The 25,922-nt window shown below is 32.7% G+C and overlaps 1 protein-coding gene across 2 annotated transcripts; it reads left to right on the forward strand.

Annotated features, from left to right (window-relative positions):
• The first annotated feature begins 22 nt into the window (after window positions 1–22).
• LOC106074023 (cilia- and flagella-associated protein 70-like) lies at window positions 23–25,771 on the forward strand. Of its 2 annotated transcripts, XM_056025131.1 has the most exons (30): window positions 23–151; window positions 987–1,067; window positions 1,531–1,717; window positions 2,381–2,479; window positions 3,009–3,091; window positions 4,999–5,175; window positions 5,389–5,516; window positions 5,941–6,087; window positions 6,390–6,474; window positions 6,973–7,042; window positions 8,350–8,411; window positions 8,800–8,925; window positions 11,490–11,528; window positions 13,610–13,758; window positions 14,469–14,529; window positions 14,700–14,761; window positions 14,863–14,925; window positions 15,354–15,492; window positions 16,333–16,518; window positions 16,684–16,764; window positions 16,872–16,924; window positions 17,749–17,864; window positions 18,484–18,618; window positions 18,791–18,922; window positions 19,106–19,266; window positions 22,243–22,395; window positions 22,786–22,947; window positions 23,374–23,463; window positions 24,119–24,268; window positions 25,245–25,771. In XM_056025131.1, the coding sequence occupies exons 2-30, from the start codon at window positions 990–992 to the stop codon at window positions 25,323–25,325; spliced, it is 3,255 nt and encodes a 1,084-aa protein (XP_055881106.1). In that variant the 5' UTR covers window positions 23–151; window positions 987–989; the 3' UTR covers window positions 25,326–25,771. The 2 variants fall into 2 exon arrangements, with proteins under 2 accessions (XP_055881106.1, XP_055881107.1); XM_056025132.1 differs by lacking the exon at window positions 11,490–11,528.
• Window positions 25,772–25,922: the final 151 nt, after the last annotated feature.

The raw sequence follows: 25,922 nt of genomic DNA on the forward strand, positions 1-25,922 counted from the left end.
TTTTAAAATTAAAAACACAATAGGTGGTGGTAACTAAGCAATGCGTGGGGACACCAAATGAAAACGGAAGCACAATTTATAAATATGTAGAGCTAAATTCTACATGTAAAAGAAAAAAAGAACTAGAAAATTGTTTTGACCAGGATTTAGAGTAAAATAGCTTTCTGAATTCGATAAAAAATTTAGTGTTACATCTTTTTATGTAAATTAGAACTAGAATAGATCTACCAGTACTACTAGTAATAATAAATAAATAATCTATTTAAACTACATTTGACTAGAAATCACAGAGAAATGTAACATGATAAACATGTTGAATGTAGAAGTTCTAAACTAGATTATAGATAATCTAGAGTAGTCTAGACTACTCTAGTTTGATGTCTAGAACTTCAATTACTAAATAATTATATTAGTATATAGTCTAAGAAACCTCACTCAGACCGAAACCTCCTGGCCCTCTTATCTTTAAAAATTGACTTGTCTCGTGTTAGTCACTAGTGTAGTCTAGATTTCTAGACTCGTTTAGAGATCTTTGTAACTTGTTCTACATTTAACATTATCTAGATTAGAAATAGTGGACTAGATTAACAGTCCTAACAGTAACAGTCATAATTTATTTGAATAGAATTTCTTATTACAGATCTAATAGAGTCTAATGTTTTTCCAGATTAGTTAGATGAGTTGTTATCCATTTAAAAAGTAGATCCATATTAAAAAAAATTTTCTTTACTTTAACATGTTATTTTTATTTTATAATTGAAATTGAAAAAAAAATTGTTTGTGTAGTTATGTTACAACATTTACCCTCATTTGAGTAAGTCTAATACCTAGATTATAGATTTGTTTATAAATCTAGATCTAGAAGAATGTTATGAAAATGTTTTTATCATCTAGATATATGCTCTAAAGTTAAATCTTGTCTGCTTGTGCAGACTTAATATACACTAACGAAAGTATTGAAACTGTGTTTTTATTCTTTTTTCTAGGAGATGACTTCTGACGCTGATGTTGTCCACAATCGCAATGCAGATCCAATTTGCATTAAAGTTTTAAAAGCTAAAAACTTGGTAATAATTTTAAAGCTTTTTCCATAAGTAATAAGTAATACCCCAACTTTGTTCACTGTAACCAAAATAGATTATGAAACATATTATCCTTCTCAATGGAAAACATCAGAAATATAATAAATAATAGTATTATTATTATATAATAAATATTTCTATTTGCTTATGCTGCATAGATTTATATAGAAAACATTGTCCCACATACTTTATATTTTAACTATTCCCATTTGAGCCATCAATGACACTAGGGTGGGGGACAATAACTTATTTATAGATGTATATTTTGTTTACTTTTTCTCACTAATCATTAACTTTAAAGAAAAATCCAGGTCTCTACTTGTAAATGAGTCTATAACTTTTAACATCTCAAAGAATTCCTCTATTAATGTTTTTAATATTATATTTTTTACATGAATAATATTGCCTTAAATATTCTTTTGTTTTGTTTTTATCTATCACATTACAGAGAGGCTCGAGGGGAGAAAATGTAGCCTTTGTTATCAAAGTGGAGTTTGCTGATCGACTGTTGAGTGAAAGTTCTAAGTTTGATACTAATGGGGACAGCCAGTTAGATTGTAACTTTACTTCTTTTCTTAACTGCCCTTCAGATGACGTTGTGGCCCTTGATGAGCTGGCCAACAAACCACTTGTATGTAAGTCAACCTTTAAAGACTTCTTGCTAAAACTTTATTCATTGGGGAAATCAAAGTTATTTAAATATTTGATTTAATTGTACTTGAAGCTTGTTACTTCGATCATTAAATTATTGTTTCTCTTCTTGTCCATGCAAAGTAACAAACTGCTTTAATAACTTGATGGGTATAGCCTAGTTAATAAATAAAAGTATATTTCTGCAGAAAAAAATAAAAACGTTTAGTTGTTCTATATTTTGATTGAATTATGATATTATTGAGAAAAATAGGTTACAATGCTCTATATTTTGACTGAATTATGATATTAGTAAAACTGGCTAAGTCATTCTAAATTTGATTGATTTTTTAAATATTAATTACATAATATCTGTTTGTGTTAATTAGTCTATTCATTTTATTAAGCTTAAATAGTGGTTGTATGAAAAGGCTTGAATTCTTATTAGACAGGAAGGGTAAAGACCTCATTTCGCATAAGCATATGTTCATCTTACTTGATCTTTGATGTCATTAAAAAAAAAGGGACATTGACAATTTTTTAAACATCCATAAATTATATATATGTGAAATAGAGAAAAATAAAAAAGTAAATAAATTTGTTTTAGAAGTTTTGAAATCTATGAAATTCCTTGCAACTGTACTGAATTGGCTACCATGTTTTAACAGTTACTGTCAGTGAAGTTCTACAGAAAGAAAAGAAACAGAAAGAAGAGAAGACAAGTCTTCTAGGTCAATGCTGTTTAGATTTGTCTCCCTTTCTAAGAGGTACCAAAACACATTAACAATTCTACATTACTTTGATATAAATTAGTGTTAAGTATGTCTGTCTAGCTTCGTAGCTGAGAAGTGACCTAATATCCAGGGAAGCAGAATTTTCTATTTCAACTATGATTTAGACTATAAGGGGGGCTGCAGTGGCTGAGTGGTTAAGCGCTTGGCTTCCAAACCATGGGTCCTGGGTTCAAGTCTTGTTGAAGAATGGGATTTTGGGATTTTAGGGCACCCCTGAGTATACCCAACTCTAATGGGTACCTGACTTTAGTTTTGGAAAGTAAAAGTGGTTGGTCATTGTGCTTGTTAATCATTGAGCACAGAAACAGATGATGGGTCAAAGGAGACAATTTGGTCAGACATAGGGCCTCAGTAAAAACATGCCAACCTCCATGTTCTCTTGCTTGTTTTTGTCTGAATGAGGAAGAAGTCAATTTACATTTCTCTTGTATTTCATTTTTTTTTTGTTTAGTTTTACTGCAATTATCAGTTGTTCTCTAACAGTGCATACCATCACATCCAGGTACAACTCATATCAAGCAAACACTGACATTGTGTCCATTTTCTGGGTCACCACTGGAAAACCTTTTTCAAGAAAACCAGAAAGTAGGTCAATTACTAACATTCATATGTTGCATAATTACGCTTAATTCAATTAATGTACTATAAAATCTTTTCTCTTTAGGAATGAAATAATCAAGTCTTTGTGGATACACATGATATGATATCTATTCTTTGATACTATCACTAATTTTTCCACCTAAAAAGTTTTGCTTTTAAATCAAAGACTCACTTTGTTTTTGAAATGATTCTTTTTTTGCTTTGTATGACATTCAGTTTCTTTAATGTTCCATGATAATCATTCATTTAGCTATATCTCACTTTGTCTATATCGCACTTTGTCTATATCGCACTTTGTCTACATCGCACTTTGTCTATATCGCACTTTGTCTACATCGCACTTTGTCTATATCTCACTTTGTCTACATCTCACTTTGTCTACATCTCACTTTGTCTACATCTCACTTTGTCTATATCTCACTTTGTCTACATCTCACTTTGTCTATATCGCACTTTGTCTACATCGCACTTTGTCTATATCTAAATTTGTCTACATCTTACTTTGACTATATCACACTTTCTCTACATCTCACTTTGTCTATATCTCACTTTGTCTACATCTCACTTTGTCTATATCTCACTTTGACTATATCTCACTTTGTCTACATCTCACTTTGTCTACATCTCACTTTGTCTACATCTCACTTTGTCTACATCTCACTTTGTCTATATCTCACTTTGTCTACATCTCACTTTGTCTATATCGCACTTTGTCTACATCGCACTTTGTCTATATCTAAATTTGTCTACATCTTACTTTGACTATATCGCACTTTCTCTACATCTCACTTTGTCTATATCTCACTTTGTCTACATCTCACTTTGTCTATATCTCACTTTGACTATATCTCACTTTGTCTACATCTCACTTTGTCTATATCGCACTTTGTCTATATCACACTTTGACTATATCTCACTTTGTCTATATCTCACTTTGTCTACATCTCACTTTGTCTACATCTCACTTTGTCTATATCACACTTTGTCTACATCTCACTTTGACTACATCTCACTTTGACTACATCTCACTTTGTCTATATCTCACTTTGTCTACATCTCACTTTGTCTATATCACACTTTGTCTACATCTCACTTTGACTACATCTCACTTTGTCTATATCTCACTTTGACTACATCTCACTTTGACTACATCTCACTTTGACTACATCTCACTTTGTCTATATCTCACTTTGTCTACATCTCACTTTGTCTATATCACACTTTGTCTACATCTCACTTTGTCTACATCTCACTTTGACTATATCTCACTTTGTCTATATCTCACTTTGTCTATATCTCACTTTATCTACATCTCACTTTGTCTATATCACACTTTGTCTATATCACACTTTGTCTATATCTCACTTTGACTACATCTCACTTTGACTACATCTCACTTTGACTACATCTCACTTTGTCTATATCACACTTTGTCTACATCTCACTTTGTCTACATCTCACTTTGTCTATATCTCACTTTGTCTACATCTCACTTTGTCTATATCACACTTTGTCTACATCTCACTTTGACTACATCTCACTTTGTCTACATCTCACTTTGACTACATCTCACTTTGTCTACATCTCACTTTGTCTATATCTCACTTTGTCTATATCTCACTTTGTCTACATCTCACTTTGTCTATATCTCACTTTGTCTACATCTCACTTTGTCTACATCTCACTTTGACTATATCTCACTTTGACTATATCTCACTTTGTCTATATCTCACTTTATCTAAATGTCACATCACTAGTTTGTTGAAAATTGTGTTTGAAAAATGTTTTTAATGGCACTTTGGTTTGAGCTGACATTGTTTAAGTTATTTTTACTTGATTACGATGTTGCATTGACTATCTCTTTATGTTGAGCTGTATTGAATCCTTTTCAGGCAGAATTGGATGTAAATGTGACCTTAAACCAACCATTGGTAACTGATGCTCATTTCAAGGGAAGTAATATTCTGACTATATCTCTGGGAAGTCTGTACTCTCCCCCTGAATCATGGACAACTATGAGTCAGTCTTATCACTATGGGGCTTCTCTTCCTATTCCTATCACCCCAGAGGTAACTTCTTCAATATTTATTGTACACTTTTTTTTTAATTAACGAAACAATTTTTTTTTATTGTGACTGATATTTTCTAAATATTAATACAAACTTCTTTCTAAGCTCCTTGTGCTTAATTATAATGAGGATACTGTAAATCTGTAAATATATGACAATGTTTTAACAACAAACTTATGATTTTACTGTACAAATATATTTTGTCTCCTGTAGAGAGAAAATTCAGTGGTCTTCACCAACGGTCTATTAAAACCTGCTCAGGATAAAGATGCTAACAACAAACAGAAGAAATGGGCCAATCCAGGAACAGCATCTGGTAATGCAGCCTATTTACCAACAAGGTGCTTCTACTTTTTTACAAAAAAAATAATATTTCTTTGCCTTGGGTTAGGGTTAGGGTGCTTGGTTGTTGAGCCAAATGTCCAAGGTTCAAAATGTTTAGAAGCAGTTTCACAATTTTTCCTGGTCCACAGTAACATACTAGTATCAGTGGTGGATAAATGTCATCATTCTGGATAAATCTAAGCACTCTTTTTAAAAATGAGCTGTTAAAAATTAACTTTTTAAAAAATTATGAATAAACTTTAATACTAAATTTATAAAGTTAGTTTTGTCTCCATTGATAGGTAAAGTAACTCATCGACCTCCAAAAAATGTAATATTTAACATATTATTTATTTCTTGGTTTTATTTTCTGTTGTTTTGTTCACACTATTAATGTTTCTTTACTCATGTCAATAAAAATGTCATCTCTCTTGGTAACAGCATTTTTAGTATTCCTATTGAAGAAGAAGATGGTGACTTGAAAGGGAAAGAAGATGTAGACCATCGCAACATAGCAGAGAATGATAGGCATCGTGTGATATGGAACATGGAGCGGAGATGTTTCTTGGATTCTTCAACTATCAAAGTGTAAATACCCACTTCAAACTCTATTTGCTGTTTCTACAGTATAATATGTGTCTTTTTCCAAAGTGCACATTAAAAAAATTAATTATGTTTTTTTTTTCTTAATAAACTCATGAACATTTACAGTTCAGTTTCACTTGGTTTGAGAAGATGTACATGATTGCTATATTACCAGCATAACTTTGTGTGCTTGTACTAGACTCTGAGTATTTCTTTTTACATTCTTTGGTGTGTTCTTATTACACTCTCTGAGTTCTATTTCATTATAAGTTCTTATTACTCTGTGTTTTTTTTTTTTCTTCCAGATTTCAGGAGTCTATTGCCAAATGTCGGTATTGGCCATTGGAGATAATGAGAATGTCACAACCTGCTGTAGGGAAAGGGAAAAAAGTAAAACATTATTTACAGTGTTAATAATTTCAATTTACAGATGTCTCTAAAAGTTATAAAAACTGACATTTTTAAGATATTTTTTCAAAAATACAAACAACACAATACAAAATACAAGAAAAAATAAAAGCAGTTGAATGTTTAAAAACATTATTTTCTTCCTATATTTCTGATTGTTTATTAAAAACAAGATAAATAGTACATAAATTATAAATATATACTTGAATTACTTAAAAATAACTGCTTTTTGTATTGAAATATATAGATCTTATATTCTAAAAACATTTAGATTTTTTTATTTACTTATTTACTCTTAAAGAAGAATAGGCTGCATCATTTGTTATTTCTAATATGGCCAATAATTAATCTTTAACTAAAAAATATTAATTGCTTACATTTATTTTTACTGTTTAATGTTGTTTTCTTTTTTTCCAAAACCTTAAAAAAAACAAAAACACAGTAGATTCTAAAAATAATTTATATTTTTGTTCTTTTTAGGATGAGGATGTTAGTGTTGGCTTTCATGGTATAACTTTTTTAAACCTTGCACCACTCTTGTATCCTGGAGGTAAGATTTCCCAATTTTTTGTAACACCTTACAAGCTAGTGATCTTTAACTTTGGATTGGCATAACAAATGTAATTGTTCAATTAAATATGTATACAAAGTTGTTAATTTACATTGATTGAGTGTATTTCAGTTGTAATATTAAATTCCTTTTAGTTCCTTGTCCTTTTATAACATAATTGTAAATGAATACATCACATAAAAATCAAGGAATCAAAATTCAGAACACTTAAGTCCATAGATTCACTAAGAATAATAATGTCAAACATATAGAATAAGATAAACAATCAACTTCTTCAAGTATATTTCATTCCCCTAGTATAATGAATGTACACACCTAGACTCAAAACGTCTTGTCCTGTAGAGTCACCTAGAATGATTTTTCTATGTACACAAGATAATTTGATTGTGTGACTTACTGTTTTTCCCTTACTTGTACCATAGTAGGCTATTTGTCTTTAATTATTCCTCTACTCTGTGACAGTTATCAATGCATCGTATAAAGTATATTTGCCATGAGAGCTTGGAGAAGTGAGAAAATAAACTTTTCTGTTGCTGGTTTCACAAAGATTTGAAGTGCATGTTAGAACAAAACATCTATGTAGATAGTTCTACTTCAAATATGTTGAACCCATAACAAACCTTCCAGTGCATACGTTATCACTTCACAATCATAGGAAAAGGAAAACTCTGAATCCAAACCTGTTAAACCTGTGCTGCCAGACATGGGAAAGGCTTCAGGAGGTATTGAGGCCACTTAGGCAGCACACAGCCTTACACCCTGGTAGAGCCTGTGATGTTGCTTATTCCAAACTGTATTGGGTTCTGTCATTTCTTGAAGACAGTATAGAGAGCAATATTTTTCTACCATAACTACAGTGATTTTGGGTGACATCATTCCAACCTTAGTTAATGCCCAGGCATTCATCTCATTTCTATGAGATGATCCATAGTTGCTTTGCAACTGAAGGAGACCATAGAACTATAATGCCAAGGCTTTCATCTCATTTCCATTGTCGTTCTATGACTGAAGGAGGCTGACAAATCTCAGACATGACATGAAGTAGGGCAAAAAGTTATTCTCCTCAATTTAAATACATAACCCATTGATTTGTTGCCCAATGCTTCAACACAAAGCTACTGCTTACATAACCCATTGATTTGTTGCCCAATGCTTCAACACAAAGCTACTGCTTACATAACCCATTGATTTGTTGCCCAATGCTTCAACACAAAGCTACTGCTTACATTGAAAGATGATGTAGTCAGTATTTCAAATTAAATATTTATTTTTCTTGTAACTTTCAGTTCAGACCATCAGAGGTGCCTTTAAAGTTATTGGCTATTCAGACCATTTACTGGCTGAGAAGGTAAGTAATCCAAGAAATTGTGTTTGACTATGTTAAAAATAAAATTTAAATAAGTTTTTAAGTCAGTTTTAATAGTATTCCTCTTTGTAGAGTATCTTTTATATATATATATATATATATATATATATATATATATATATATATATATATATATATAATTAATTTAGTCCTGTCTTCTTGTTATCATAGTTATTATTCAAATTTACATAATAATAATAACAATAATGGCAACGTCTTCGATTCCAAAGATTAAGGATGAGTGCAGTGTTTAATAAGACTACGCAATCCCAGTTGCAACCTGCATATAAGCTTCTTCAAACATCTATTTTAAGTTTCTTTTTAAACAAAATGTATTAACTTGTCTTTATTATAATTATTAATGGCACAGACCAAAAGGAAGGCAGGTCTGTTAGATGAGACTGTCAAGGCTACTCAGAGCTCTATGAACAGATTGGCTAATTCTCCTGTACAAAAGAAAGGTGGCAAAGATGGGGATAAAAGAGACAAAAAACAAGTAAGTGCCCCGCAGAAAATAAATATTCTTTGTATGATTGGTTAATATCACCATCACTTGAATGTTGTGACACAATCAACACAGGCTTGAGACATTGACTGAACCAGAACCCACACACTGCACATGCATCTACCTAAAGGCTTAACCTCAGTAACTTTTTTTCCTCTTATGGTTTTAATTAATTTTTTTCTATTCATAATCCTATAGACTTGATTTATTCGTATCTAACAAATTGTTTTTCAAAAAAGTTCTGAAGAAGTGAAATGCAAAGGGAAAAAAATGAAGAAGCTTTAAATAGTTTGAATCTTTTTTCTCTGTGCACATCTAGATGTTGATAAGAATTCTTTGTCTTTTTGCTAATCAGCTGAAGTCTCTTTGGCAGACTACCCCATGGAAAAATAGAATGCTGGTCAATTCTGCTGCTTTGTACTGCTGTTGCTATAGGCTGTTGATTTCCTTAGTTTTTGTAGTAATAGATTCAGTTTGAATTGTGATACTGTGGGGCATTTAAATAGTTGAATTTTTCCTAAGGGTGGGAGAAGTGTCTGCTGTAGGGTAAGTGTGCTTGGTTTCATCTAATTACTTGAAAATTAAATTTGTGTGTCCGATTATAAATTGGAGCATTTTTTAGGGGGGGGGGGGTTCTTTGCACTGTAGACAACTGACATTTTTCTGTCTATTGGGGCTGTTCCTTTATGTGAACCTAGTTTGGCCTGTGCTTTCTAAGGCTTACTGATTGAACTCTTCATAACAGTTTCTGATCACATTATTATTATATTTCATAGTTATTGGATCTTTTAGATAGCTGTATTGATGTTCCTTCTTTTGACAGCCTGTAAGCTTTTTTTTTCATGTAATTCTATTAGCCCAAGAATCACCATGTAATGTGACTAGGATAGTAATTATATGAGGAATCATCCAAATTTAATATGTTAACTCTTTGAAACCTAGAGAAATATTACTCTCTTGTCTTAAGAGCTAATTAAGAATAACTAAGTATTATATGCTTGCGAGTCTTGGACGCTGACTGCAGAGTCTTAGGCATCACTTTCAAAGACCACATCACAAACCAAGAGATTAGAGACACAGTTACTGCAACGATCGGACCCCATGATGACCTGCTAACTTTTGTAAAGAAATGCAGGCTTAAAATATGTGGCCATATTACAAGATCCATGGGGCTCGCAAAGACCTTCCTTCAGGGAACAGTACCAGGAAAAAGAAGAAAAGGCAGACAGAGAAAGCGATGGGAGGACAACATAAAAGAATGGACGGGCCTGCCATTGAAAGAGGTTCTAAACAAGGCAAAGGACAGAGAGGAATGGAGAAAGACGGTTGACAAATCTTGCTTGGTGCCCCAACGGTCCAACAGACTAAGGGATAGGTAAAGGTAAAGTATTGGAAGTGAAAAGCTGAAAGTGTCAGTAGTTGTAAATACCTCGGAGCTATTGTCTCAGATGAATGAACCAAATCTGAACTAGTGGCCAGAGTTGCACAGTCCACAGCAGCACTTGCTCAAACAATCTGGAAAGACAAAAAATCAGACTGATGTGCTCCCTGGTCATAGCCACATTTTTATATGCTTGCAAATCTTGGTCGCTGACTGCACAACTTGAGAGGATGATCTTAACAGTAGAATTGAGATGCTACAGATAGATCTTAGGTATCACATACAACGACTGCATTACAAATGAAGATATTATAACTTATAACCCCATGATGACCTGCTAACTATAATACTGTCAAAAATGCAAACTAAAGCTCTATGGCCATATTACAAGGTCCTCTGGCCTCGCAAAGATCTTCCTTCAGGGAACAGTAACAGGAAAAAGCAGACAGAGAAAGCAATGAGAAAAGAAGGGAAAAGAATGAACGGGTCTGTCATTGAAAGAGATTCTATCAAAGGCAAAAGACAGAAATGGAGAAAAACAGTCAACAAATCTTATGTGGTGTCCCAATGCTCAAGGGATCAGTGAATATATTCCAATTGGCTGAAGGGACTTATCTAAGCCTGGAAAATTGATTTACAAAGTGGACATGCAATTGATTTTCTTCTGCTGTGGCTATTTGGCTGTTCTGAGCATGTCTGTGACACTCAATAGATTTTGTGCTTCTGTCAATCCCAGCTTTTGAAGTCTGGATTTGGTGGCCTTTACAAAATGTCACCCTGGAAATGTCTTATGTAATACAGTCAAATTTTTTTTCTTAATTTTACATTAGAACTTTTATATTTTGATTGCCTTTGGATAGTGCTTAAGAGCAAATGCTGATCATATTTTGGTTTGGTTTACATGTTTTGGGTGTACCTTCAGATATACAGATTATTATATCCTAGCTGAAACCTCCCACAGCAGGATGGCAGCAGGCATGGTTAAAACCTGGAACCGGCACATACCACACAACCAGGCAGCTTGTTAGCTAGTGCCACATTTTTTTCTTATTTATATTAGTAGTGCACTGGGAAGCTTAGTGACTTTTTTTTTTTTTCATTAATTTGAAGCTTTAAAAAAACATTTTTTTTCTTTGCAATATTTTTCTGACAACCATAAGATGTTTTCTTACAGCGTCCCAGCAGTGCCATACCACCATCTTTTGATTTAGAGGTAACAAAGGATGAATTTGTTTAACCAAATAGTTTTCGATATGTATCTTATTTTCATTTGCTTTGTTAACAAGTTTTTGTTTGGTTTCAAACATGTGGGTGTGGCACAAATACACCATGTGACTAATAGATCTAATATACTTATTCTAAAAACTAGTTTGTACATTATTACCATTTACCTTGATAACAGAATATTTTGTTTCAGTGTATTACTGATATCCAAAATTTTGGAAATCCATGAGGCTAAAGTATTGCTAATATTTATGTGTGGGACATCCATTAGACGATATGTTACTAATATTAAAATGTTGATGATCCAATCATGCTTGTGTATTTCTGATATTTAAATGGTGGGGATAGGCCTACACATTGACAATATTAAATGGTGGGGGATACCTACAGCCAATATATTTCTGATATTTAAATGGTGGGGATAGGCCTACATATTGACAATATTAAATGCTGGGGGATACCTAGAGTCAATATATTTCTGATATTTAAATGGTGGGGATACATATTGACAATATTAAATGTTGGGGGATACTTAGAGTCAATATATTTCTGATATTTAAATAGTGGGGATACATATTGACAATATTAAATGTTGGGGATACTTAGAGTCAATATATTTCTGATATTTAAATGGTGGGGATACATATTGACAATATTAAATGCTGGGGGATACCTAGAGTCAATATATTTCTTATATTTAAATACTCCTGATATATTAGAGTTTATTTTAATATTAAAATTATAAATTAATAAAATTAGCTGATTTTAATACTTAAATTGTAACTTGAATAGCTTTTAATATGTCTCATTTGTATTAACTGTAAACCTTTAAAAATTGAAAGGCATGACATGGCCTAAGATGAGGTATTGTGCCAAAAAAAAAAAAATAAAAAAAAAATTAATCAAATCAGAGTTTATTGCCAACATTTAAAAGTTAGTGATCTGAGAGAGCAATATATTTAGGTGTTTAGTTTGATTTTATCCACCCCAATACATTTTGATTTTAATAAAATTGGTTCTATATGGCTTCAGGAAATCTAATGTTTGAAATATTGCTAGTTTCATTGTTAAATATATTTCTCTTTACAAGTTAACATAATGTATCCAATGTACAGAAAGAAAATTAACAGTAAAAAATTTGTGTTGGTAAATTTATTTTAGGAGGATTTGTTCATATTACTTTAAAACTGTTTACTTTTCAGTAAATAATTAACATTTTTAATGTGGTTGGTGACAATCAAATTTTTATGGTATTACAAAGTTATAGCTTTTGAGTTATTTTTGAGAAAGGAAATGTTGTATTGTTGCTGTTCTTTTCATTGCTACATACTTTGTATAAAAACACACATATAGAAAACAACTCTCTAACAGAAAAACAAAGCTTTTTATAATCATTGTTATATATTATTGAGATGCTATTATCAGCTAATTGTGCACTAGGAGTAAGGAATGTTAATTAGTTTTTTTATTATATCAATTGGGATGAGATTTCCAATGCTGCTTAATTTTAAAGATTATTTTTTATATTAGCTTATATCAAAGACATGTGGAGCTATTTTAAAATGTATCTTTATTCCCAATTTAAAACAATGAGTTACATAGCATTAGATACTTTATAATATCTAATTTTATTGAACTTTGGTTTAATGAAACAAACCCAAATAAATGATTTCATAAACATTGACTCTATATTTATTTATAGGAGTTTACTTTGGCTTCTTATATGTTTTCCATTTTCTTACTTGAAAGCAGCACCTTATATTTTTTATCTATAATTTCTGAACTTATCTGGCCAGATATACTTCTGCTCTCTACCTTTTCCCATGCACTCTAGCACTATGTGTGATGCATCTGTCTGTCATTCATCTACAATGATTTGTTTCATTTATTTCTTCTATAAAATATTGAATTTTTTTTTGAAACTTTTTATACATACCATAATCTTAAGAAGTTGAGGATTATTCAAAACATTTTTGTAATAACTTTTCCAGAGTTATCTGCACTGATAGTTGAGCTGGTGTTTGTATGTCTATACACAGTTTGTATTTTAAATTGGAATTGTTTTTCCAGGCAGCCAAGTCAGAGGCTGATAGTGAAAGCCAGGCATCTATCAATGTAGAGGGACAGCAGTACAATGAAGCTAAATCTTACATTATGGTAGAGCTGAGCCTGGACAAACCTCTAGTTCCAAAACGTCCTGCAGAATTACTTGCCAAAAGGTTTGTAGTTAAAAGACTTATTTTACTCTTCACAATGTATCTGTATATGTAAATGCAATAATAAATTTATTTATGTGAACACTTGTTCATAATCTAAGGAATCTAAGCAATTTTTTTATTAGTTAGACTATATGGGAGTCAGTCGGTGGTGATAAACAAATTATGGAGATTATTAGTAGGCTGTTTATAATAATGGTTTTGGATATATAAAAGACATGGGCATTCTTGATACTGCTTGTTTATGACATTATGCATTGCTGAGGACTGTTTGATACAAGGAGATATCATTCCTAAAGACTGTTTGATACAAGGAGATGTCATTCCTAAAGACTGATTGTGGTTGCATCAGTGACTCTAGTATGTGAAGATTGTATGGGAAATGCTACTCTCATACCCTGAGGCTGAAAAAAAAATGCAAAACCATTGATATTGTTGATGTTGTAAGGCTGTTGTGAACATTATCGGTGTTAAATTACCAATACATCATCGTACTCTATTAGAAATTTAAAAAGAAAAATTCCTATACATTGATATTAATTATTGATTATTTGAGAGAAGAAACTTATTGTTAGAGCAGATGGTGAACTTAAATCACATATTATTTAATAAAAGTGAAACTCATTAATAAAGATGGCACCGTTAAGGGATTTAAGTATGGTTTGTTTCATGTTGTTGTTTTTTTCTATTACAAAACTTTATATTCTGTCTAGAGTTGCAGAGCTGATCCCTCCAAGGCCAATGTTTGCTAAGCGTACAGATGGTGCTCAAAAAGTAGGACCCTAATTTGTGTTTTTGTTGGGGTTTTTTTTTGTACCGAAAATTGAATCCAGATTAAATATTTAAAAAAAAAAGATATTGTTATTATAATAAAACTTCTATCAGATTTTTTTTTCTAGATATTTTTTTTCTGAAAGTTAATTTTTTATTTTTGCCACTCACAGGCAGTTGAAGACTTCCATTTTCAAGTTGCAAGTGTTGCTAACCTCATCTTAGAAGAGTTCAGGTATTTGACTGCACAATTAATAACAAAAAAACATTTTCACATAATAATTTATAAGTTTAAAAGTTTCAGATTGTTAAAATGAAATTTATGTTTTGTTGTAGAGAACATTTTGGTGACCAGTTTAAAGATAATGAGCCACAATCAAGTGAAGATATGGAAGCTAGGTAATCTGAAATAAAGTTGAAATTTAACAAAAAAATATTTTTCATATACTGCTACTGTTAAATATTTTTTAAAAATCTGGTCAGCTTTCTTTTATTATTACTATCATTAAATGCCTTTCAATGTAGTCAGGTTTCAGAAACTGGAATGGAAAAAACTCTTTCTTCTAAGCTTAAAAACAAAATATTACAATTTAGTCTTACGCCTATTCCATTACATACTCTCATATATTTTTACCATAAGATTTATGTAATTAAATTTTTAACCTTTTTTTTTTACCAATTTATAATTTTTAATACTTAATATCATTTCAAAATGATAGTCATTTATGTTTTCATTTGGGAAAATTCATGCACTATTCAAATTGATTTGTTTTCTTCCCCACCATTCTTCTAGAATATTCTGATTGGGTAGTTTTTTTTATTATCAGGCGACAAAAACTTGTGTATGAATTGAATTCATCAGGAAAATATTTTGCCTTCAAAGAGCAGCTGAAACATTCTGTGGTGAAAATTGTGAGAGAGAAATATCTTCGCACCACTGGGTTTGAAGATAGACAGGAACTTCAAGTAAGTACTCATATATTGCTTCAGTACATAGGTAGAACCTTTAGTTGCTTCAGTACATAGCAATGAATATATTTACATGCAGCTTTAAAAACAGAATATGCTGAAGAATGAATGTAAAGCATGCCATGTGTTTACTCTAAATGTCATTGACTTTCATAGTTTCATATTTTGTCTCAGTTCTAGAGGAATCCAAGAAAACACTCAGTAGTTCAACCAAAGGGAGCTAATGTGGGATTTTAAAAGTTGACTTTGTAGGTTTAGTAGAGTTTACTTGTAATAAATATTAAAGATTGGGGCTATTAAGATTTTACAAGCCAGCTAAAGTTTATATGCAAAATTTCAGCTTGATAGGATAATGTTAAGTTGCCAAAATTGATGATAGAATGGTACTGTACACTATGACAAAATTCTGAGTCAATTATAGGAATTGATTAAGGTTTGTAACTGGTGTCCAGCAAAAGGAATGAGATTTTCTCTGCACATACCGGGTACTTTTACATGTAATCATTATTAGAAATGACTCAACACAAGATTGTTCATTTACCAGCCATGCTTAGTATTTTTATCTCAATTATTTCTGTTTGTTTGCTGATGGCATGCTAATAACTCTTACAAAGATTTTAATTTATTAAACACTTATCTTTAGGGTCTTTACTGTCTTTGGCAAGGATTAGAGTCCATTCCTTAATGTTGTCCCCCTTTGCTACCTGTCTGCTTCTCCTTTTATTCCATGGTACTGTACCCTGCAGAAAAGTCTTTGCAACCCATTTAAATGTATAGTCTTAGCTTTTTTTTAAATTTGAAGATAGCATTTATTATAGATATACTTTTCATTTACAGACATTTTTATCAGAGCTTTATGTTTACTTGATTGACCAAATGCATGTTTCACTTGGTCATGTGATGGCCCATGAAGACCAGCCACCTGTACCCAAACCACTCACTGACAATGCACAGCTCAAACATTTTGCTCAAGAGGCAGAAGTCAACCAAAACTTCCAACTAGCTGCCACATTTTACAAAGAGGTCAATTAACTTTCAAGACATTTGTTTTTTTAAGTTTAAATAACTGTATTTTTTTTAAAACTCTAATAGACATATGAAATGGCAACATAATAACTGTAAATTAACAATGAATCAGTTTAATTAATTATCATTGATGCTCCCAATTTCAATTATTTTTTTTGCCAGCGGATAGCTAGAGACAAAACTGATGCCAACAGTTGGTTTGATTTTGGAACTTTTAACTTGTACATACATGACATTCCCAAGGTAAAAATACACAATTCAAAACACACAATTATTCTGTGAATAGCTAGTTCATGTTCAAATGGTATATAATTCATTTTCCATACATTGATTTTGTGTGCTCCCTTCAGGCTGAAGAATGTTTCAAGGAATGCATTTCTCTCAATCCAAGTCACCTACAAGGGTAAGAGAAATGTGTTGAAAGATTATCTTCTCTTTGTTGTTATGGGAACTAAAATGTTTTGCAAAACAAACAATAAACCTGAAAGTATCATACACTAGTGTCCACTGCACCATTTCCTAGTTCCCATTGAGAATGTAGAGCATTTGTTACATATTTGTGTCAGGCAGTTGCGTAATTTTGGAATTACATAAAAGCAAGTCTGTAGAATTTGGGGGATGTCTGTTAACAGTAATAAAAAAAAGCAAACATAAAAAACAAATAATTGCTGGTTTCATTCTCTGTATTTTGGCTTTGAGTAATCTGGAGTGTCTGTTTGCATAATTACCTAATCTGTATTGAACATTATCTTTGATTATGAGACTGTGTGTTGGAGGGGGTAGAAAATAAAAGGCACTTTAAATAGGGACATTACTAAAGGCATTGAGCCAGGTATCTGTCAATCCGTTTTACATAATGCCTCCCCCTCCTTGATCTTTTTCTCATCTCCACACACACACACACACTTTTGTCCTTTCTGTCCCACCCCTTTGTGTCCTATTGTCCTCTCTCTTAGGCTTTTCTATTTTGCGTACTGTTCTCCAATTTTATTGCTGTTATCAATTTTCACATTTCAATCATGTTGAGCCTTCACATCCCAATCATGTTCAACCTTCACATCCCAATCATGTTCAACCTTCACATCTGAATCATGTTGAACCTTCACATCCCAATCATGTTGAACCTTCACATCCCAATCATGTTGAACCTTCACATTCCAATCATGTTGAACCTTCACATTCCAATCATGATGACACTAATCATGATAGCTGTTCTTTACTTTTCAGATTGATGTTGTATGGGGTGGTGTGTATGATGACAGAGAGGTACGATCTAGCTGAAACTTTCTTTGAATCTGCAACGTGTGTTGAACCAAAAAGTGTCCTGGCTTGGACCATGCTGGGTAGGATTATTCAAATTCTGTCACATTTAACTGTTTCATTTGACTGAACATTTTCCATGTTCATTGATATGTGCTTAGTTACACCAGTTTGAAAATAAGGTTCAGCTTAGCCATTTCGATTTAAAGAAAATTTTAATGAAGATTTTTGAAAGTTCAACTTCTTCACCTTTTTAGCTGCAATGAAATTTGGGGACAAATTTCATAGATTTTGAAAAGCAAACATTTGTACTCAACTGAAATTGTGGTACTGTCACTTGGCTGTGAGGCATCTTGTTTAAGGATCTAAAAGAACTGATATTGAATGGCAGCAGGCAGGGTTGAACCCGAGACCATTGTGACAGCTGATCAGACAGCACTTCTACGGTTGTACTGAGACTCAGCAGTAAGACCTCCTGTTCAAGGCTCTAAAAGAACTGTCTCATCCTTGCTCACTAACCAAAAGCTCATATCAAAGAGAAGACAAGTTGTTCACTTCCTCACTGTCTAATGGCAGCTCTGACTTCTCGCTACTTTAAATTTGTTAAAAATAAAAAGAAAGCTGTAAAAAAAAAACTGAAAGAAAATTTCTTCTATCTGCATGTCAATGACATTGTTCATCATTGCTATAAATCACTTTCAGGTTTATTTTATGATGCTGTTCCAAATGAAATTAGTGCTGAAATGGCATTTATAGAAGCCCAAAAGCTCAACTTAATGCCAGAGGTAGAACCAAAAGAGGAAGAACCCCAAGAAGAGAGCTTTGATGAAGATAAAGGTACATGATCTGTCTATTATTACAATTGATTATTATAATTTTCTAGAGAATCCTCTAGTATAGCTTGATAAGAACAGTCTCTATTGATACATTTCATATTTTAACAAGCGCCTCATCATTGTAATTGCGTTCCACTCTGGCACATTTTTTAAAACTTAGATTTTCTATTCAGGGAAAACACCAGACCCCCAAGAAGAGAAGTCATCTCCAATGTCAGAAGTTTTAAAAACGGAGTCTGTCAAAACTTTTGAAGACAAAACTCCAGATCCAACTAAAACATCTGTTACCGGTGCTGACAAATTAGGTAAGTATTGTATTTGTTTATGTGAAAGATAACTTATTTCATGAGTATTATGTATAAAATCACTACATGAAACATTCAAATACTTTACTCACAATTCAGACAAGTGGGAGAGACTGAACAATGTATGGAACTTAATACATTTTTTATAGTGATATAGCAGATAATTTTCTTTTTGTTAAATAGTTGCAGATGATGGTAATGAATTAGGAAGTGCTGTCAAAGTTTGTGTTTTGTCTTCTACTGCTGAAAATGTAATTGAGATTGAGTCCAGCACCACACCTCAACCACCAGAGAGTATCTACATGCAGGCTGTTGAATGGCTTCTAGAAGTGAAAGCAACCTCAGTATGTACTTTGTCATGTTGAAAGTTTAGAATAATATGTATTGGAGATTGGTCACTAAATTGTATTCCACTGTTGGCAACTAAATAAAAAAAAAATTTGATCCTCAAAATAAATAAATTTCATTGTCTGGCAAGTTGTTCTTTGTCTCTTTTACTACTGCTAGATACTTGCCCATTTGTTTTTAAATGTTTTAATTTATTGAAGGAAATTCTAAAGCTTCTTTCACATGGAAATCATTTTGTTTTATAAACGCAAGAGATTAGTTAATTTGGTTCTGCAATTTCAAAAAGAGCACCAAAATTAGAGACCTTTTAAAAACATCTAGCTTGTCAACACCTTCTATATCCACCCAAAACATCCAAATGCAAGCAAGTTATTTGTTGTATGAAGATCTCCAATACAGAAATGCCTTAAATCCTGGCAATTAGGAAATAATTAAGACATTTGGTCGATGTGCTGGTAACAGGACACCCTCATGTTCTGTTTAGAATTGTTTTCACCTTCTATGAAGAGATGCTATAGCTGTTAATGTTTAAATCTTTTAGGCAAAACAAAGCAAGATATGTCTATGAGTAGTTTATTTCTGTGTGAGTTCTGACCTTGCCAATGTATACTTGTGTGTGAGAATATCTGGTGATTTCTGAAAGCTTGAAGATCTAAATTTGTGTGGTGTCCATTTTTTTATCACATAAATTAATTTCCTTTTAGTCATTAAAAATTATATTATATTACATTAGGAAGCCTTTCATAGGTACTGGAGTGCTTACATCCATATCCACTTCCGGCAATGGCAACCATACATCTCAAATAGCCTCTGACAACCAGTCCAACTCCAAATCTCTGCTGCCTTGCAGCTATACCCAATCATGGGAAAGGCTTTGGGAGTCAACCCTGAGGAAAAATCAGGAGCTGGCGACCCTAAGGCAGTTTGCAGCACCCAGTGCTACACCTTGACAGAACCTGCAACACCGCTGACCTCTAATTGTATTTGCACTGCCATTCCTTTGGATACATCAGCTGCATGGAGAGGGGGGAACTGATGTATGGGCAACATCATTCCGACCACAGCTAATGCCCAGGCATTCATCCCATTTCCATGAGATAATCATTAGTCGCTTTGCAACTGAAGGAGGTCATATTACATTAAGTCTTGTTATGTTATATTTTGTTGTTATTTAATATAATACTTTTACTATTTGTCACGGTCAAGAAGATCTCTAATGGTCTTTGTGGATGATGCCAGATGTCACGTGAATATGATCTTGAGGGGATCTTTAATAAACTTTTGCCTTTGTCAGGAGTGCTGAGATCTTGTAACCATGATGCCAAGGATTCTTTACTTGAAGTTGTCAGCTGATAAGATGATCTAAATATTTACAAGTAGATTTAATGAAGAAGATTCTTTTGATTTAAATACAAGAACTTTCAATTCCTAACTTGAAAACACTAAATGTATAATACAGTAATTACAAGAGTGAACTGTATCTAATATAAAACATACTTACTAGATTCTAACTCAAGATAATACGTCTACACCCTATGAATATCTCTAGATCGACTGCCGAATTCTATATCCCGCTTCTTTGTTCTCCACCTCCAGTCTGCTCCTCCCACTTCCTGTGGCGCTACCAACAAAATTATCGCTTTCTAACACGTGACAAGCACGTCTTTGGTTTGAGTGATGCGTGTCACAACGTCACAGGAAAAACCAGCGGCCTGACCTTTAACCTCGACCTAAGTCCATTTTAAATAATTGAATATATTATTAACAAGGTTACAAAAGACAGTTTGTGTGGAAACACAAACTCAAAATCGGCCCCCGAAGTAAAATGTTTTACATAATTCGGATAATCCTTCAGAGTTGAAGATAGTTTACTTCCTAGTCCAAACCTCCCGCAGGACGACGGGGGATGGGAGCAGGCAGGGTTTGAACCTTCGATAGCCGATAAATCCAAACGACAGTCCAGCGCGCAAACCGCACGACCAGTGGTCCACCCAGGTAGGCTTCAATATTTTCAGAAAGAACATCCGTATGAAATTATATCAAAGACAAATGAGAGATAAGAATGGAGAAAGAAGGTTAACAGATCTTGTGTAGTGCCCCAACCGTCCCGCAGATCAAAGGATACGTGAAAGTGAATGTAAAGTTAGATGTGAACCTGGCCTAACTAGTTTGTGGTCTATAGGGCAGATGATGTAAAGTTCATCTGTTTTTGTGGCCTACGGTTAACGAGGGTGTCATGTAGCCAGCACAACGACCAACCCCCTTTGCTTTTCCCCAACTAATGTCAGGTACCCATTAGAGCTGGGTAGACTCAGAAGTTGAAAATCCCAGTCTTCACCAGGATTCGAACCCGGGACCCTCGGTTCGAACTAAATAAGTTAATTGTTTTGAAAAGGCTCAAACTCATATTCGAATCCTCAAAAAAAAAAAAAAAAATTTTCGCTATATAGAAAAAATGTTCATGAAAATGATGCTTATAAGATTACTATTCGTCTTAAATTAGGTCTAACATATAATGCATACTAATTAGCTTTTTCTTATAAAAAACTGCTTGCATAATTGATTTTAAAAATTAGAATTTTCGCTTTCAGGAAAAAAAAGTAGCCGTTGCATCAGAACTTTGAATGGTCTAAAATATTGTGAAGTCGGATTTTCAATATCTCTTCTAGTTTACGAGATCTAAACGGGACGGACGGACAGACATTTCGCACAAAACTAATAGCGTCTTTTCCCCTTTCGGGGGCGCTAATAAAGTATTGACAATGAAACGTGACACTATTACTGTAACAATTACTGTTATTATAGGCTTGTTATACTATTTGATGCTATATTATATTAAATTTTTTTTTCTGTGTTACTTTTATGGCATTGTTTGTTTTCAGCATGATAGTAGTCATGTGCATAATATCATTGCATTTAAACTATTTCTATGTTGCTAAAGTTTTGTGTATAACAAGTGAAGGTAACTCTAGTTTACAGAAAGAGCTCTAGGGCATGAACTGGTTACCTGCCCTAATGGTCCCACACCAGCCTATTACATTGCACTAGCACAGCTGAGGTTACAGAAGGGGGAATATAATTTAGCAGAAGAGAGTCTCAATGAAGCACTTCAGCTGGATTTTCAGGCATGTATCTTTTTAATAATCTATTTCAAACTTTTTTTTTAATGATGTTCTTTTTACTGGTTGCCCAAAGTCAAACTGTCTGAGGTTATTAGTTTTAACATGTAAATTATTAGTTGTTCCTATTTCCTGTAGGATTGGAAGTTTTTTTGTTTTTTTTAGATAATCTCAGATTTTTCATAATTTGCAGCATGTTAATCTAATTAGTTTTTGGAGCTAAAAATGAAATTTCAACCTTTGTGATTCTGACTAAATAAGATAGTTCCTTTTCATGTACCAGTATCAATATTTCTAAATTATCGCATTAAATACATGTTTAATGTATACCTATACTTTTTTTTTTTGGCTTTTTCTTAAACTATAAAAGAAAGTCATTTTTTAAATGTTCAACAGAGTCCAGATGCTTGGTCATTAATGGGTCATGTGAAATATATGACCAATGACTTTAATGGTGCCAGAGACTGTTATGAAAGGACAGTGTCATTCATTGAGGATGCCAGGGACATGCATTCAACCTACCTAAGACTTGCCTCCATTTATCTGCAAGAGAATAAGGTAAATTGATGTTTTATATTGGCTTGTTTGATATTATTTTTTTATAATTCATTACCATCTATTCCCATACCTTAATATTGGTCAGGTACTGAGGTATACTAAGGTAGAGTGGGCTTTAGAGGAGTGTTTGATTTCTTGAATGTTTTTTTTTGTGGCTATAAGATATAGACCTGGTTCATTTTATTAAGGAGGTATCTCTAGAGACCTGAAATGTTCAATTCATTAATGGGTTATTGTGACTATGATAAGATATAAACCTGTCAATATCATTTATCAATTTGAGGTATCATAATGCATTTATGTGTTTTGTTGTTGTTGCTATTTTTAGAATTGGATGTTTGAGCTTAGTGAGTCAGACCTGATTTTTTTAAAAATATTATGTGCTATCAATCGTTTATTATTTTATCTTTTGTATATTTTAAACAGTATGAAACAGCAAAAAGAACTTTTCTCTTGGCATGTAAAAGGTCTCCTTCTTGTGTATCCTGGCTTGGTGTTGGCATTGCCTGCTACAGAGTAGGTCATTTAGCTAGCCATTTAGTTGGTCACTTAGTAGATGACTCAGATTTTGTAGGTCATTTAGTATGTCACTAAGTAGGTCACTTAGACTCAATAGGTCACTTACTATGACACTAGGTTAGACTTAGCAGGTATCTTAGTTAGACTTAGCTGGTCACTTAGTTAGACTTAGCAGGTCACATAGTTAGACTTAGCTGGTCACTTAGTAGGTCACTTAGGTAGACTTAGTAAGACACATTTTTTGACTAGCTGGTCACTTAGTAGGTCACTTAGGTAGACTTAGTAAGACACATTGTTTGACTAGCTGGTCACTTAGTAGGTCACTTAGGTAGACTTAGTAAGACACATTGTTTGACTAGCTGGTCACTTAGTAGGTCACTTAGGTAGACTTAGCTGGTCACTTAGTTAGACTTGGCTGTTCACTTAGCAGGTCACTTAGGTAGACTTAGCTGGTCACTTAGTAGGTCACTTAGGTAGACTTAGTAAGACACATTGTTTGACTAGCTGGTCACTTAGACTAAGTGTATTATCTAAACTGTGTGCAAATGGTAGTTTTCATTAATATTTTTAGTATCAAAAAGTTTTTATTTTCAAGAGTGTCATTAATTACTTAGCCTAATCTCACTGTTATTTCTATGAATATTTTATCCAGTTGAATGAACTGACGGAAGCTGAAGATGCCCTATCAGAAGCTAATATTTTAAATAATAATGATCCAGAAGTATGGGCTTACCTGTCATTAATTTGTCTCAAAACAAAACGTCAACTTGAAGCAGAGCAAGCCTATAAATATGCTATCAAAGTAGGTCTTGCAAATATTCTTCTAGTACTCATCTCATTAGTTGTAATCCTGGCTAAATAAAACTAGTAAGTCCTCACATAATGACAGGTCTGTTTAACGACAACTCAATGTTACGTCAGACTTTCACTAATAGTCATTAATTCCGATATACAACCAAATTTCAAAGATACAATGGATGGCCAAGTGCAATTTTTTAAATTTTGCATGGTGGGTGGAGTAGTAGCAGCACAGCAGTGTGTTGTGTACGATAAGATGGACTGAGACATGTCTCGGCAATCCCTATTTTTTAAACCCTACTTACAAATTTTAAAAGTTTTTTTTTTACAATTTTACTATCAAAACGTATCATCTACATGGTTGATAATATGAAGAATACATGCATGCAGTTAGGGTCTACTATATATGGATGAAATATGTTATCTCCTACATTTGAATATTTACAAGTGTATACTATCTACTCTACTCCATTTCAAATAATACATTTTCTTTTACAAATATATATTTTTATCCCCATTTAAATTCTTTCTGACATGAAAGACACAAACTCTTAAAATATTTGCACAATGAACAATGTTGAAGCTAAACTTATAGACATCATTGTCTATCAGAGGAAGTTCTTGTTAATGATACATACCTTTTTTAACTAAATTATGTCCCTTTGGTGATAGCATAACTTTATTAACTAGATTATGTCCCTTTGGTGATAGCATAACTTTATTAACTAAATTATGTCCCTTTGGTGATAGCATAACTTTATTAACTAAATTATGTCCCTTTGGTGATAGCATAACTTTATTAACTAAATTTTGTCCCTTTGGTGATAGCATAACTTTATTAACTAAATTATGTCCTTTTGGTTAACCTCACTTCTTTTTTCTTAGAAAAAATCCAGATGATACATCTTTATACTGCTATTATTAGAAAGTTCATTTGTTCATGCATAGAAAAAAAATATTCACACTTTTGCATCCAATAGCTCAGCCTTGATGATCCAGCCCTTCTGGCAGAAATCCACAGAGAACAAGTTATTCATGGATTTGGCAACCCTGCCTTTTAGAAAAGATTTGTTTCCACTCCACAACTGCTGATAAAACTGCTGAGCATTAGTGGCAATGAAATATAAAAGTAGATTCCATTCCATTGGAGTTATTTATTTATTGCACTTTTGATATGTTAATAAAAGAAATTATTTCAGGAATCATTTTCCCTGATGTTAGGGACCTGTTTATTTTTCTGTGACTTATTTTTTTGAAATATGAAAATGATAATTGTGATAATTCTATAAATTTTTGAAACATTTGAAAAGTATACTTTTAATTTACACATCTGACTATATTTAAATATGCTGTTGTTAAGGAGATTTAAGATGTGTAGAAACAGATATGCAAGCACTTTCTTTTCATATTTGTGGTAATAATCTCAGCACATAATTGTGTGCCACTCATAAAGAATTCCAGTGTGTACTGTGATGTAAAAAATAAAAAAAATATTTTTATTTCTAAATGTCTTGTTCATTACTTGACTGTTTGCATGGTCGTATTTTAATAATCCAATGTTTATAAAGTTGAATTTCATGAACTTTTGTTTTTCAATGAGATTAAACTTGTAATCAATTTATATTTTAATGATATTTCAAACAAAGCTTTGTATACTC

Source organism: Biomphalaria glabrata, chromosome 3 (assembly GCF_947242115.1).
Source record: "Biomphalaria glabrata chromosome 3, xgBioGlab47.1, whole genome shotgun sequence".
NCBI classification, from domain to species: domain Eukaryota; kingdom Metazoa; phylum Mollusca; class Gastropoda; family Planorbidae; genus Biomphalaria; species Biomphalaria glabrata.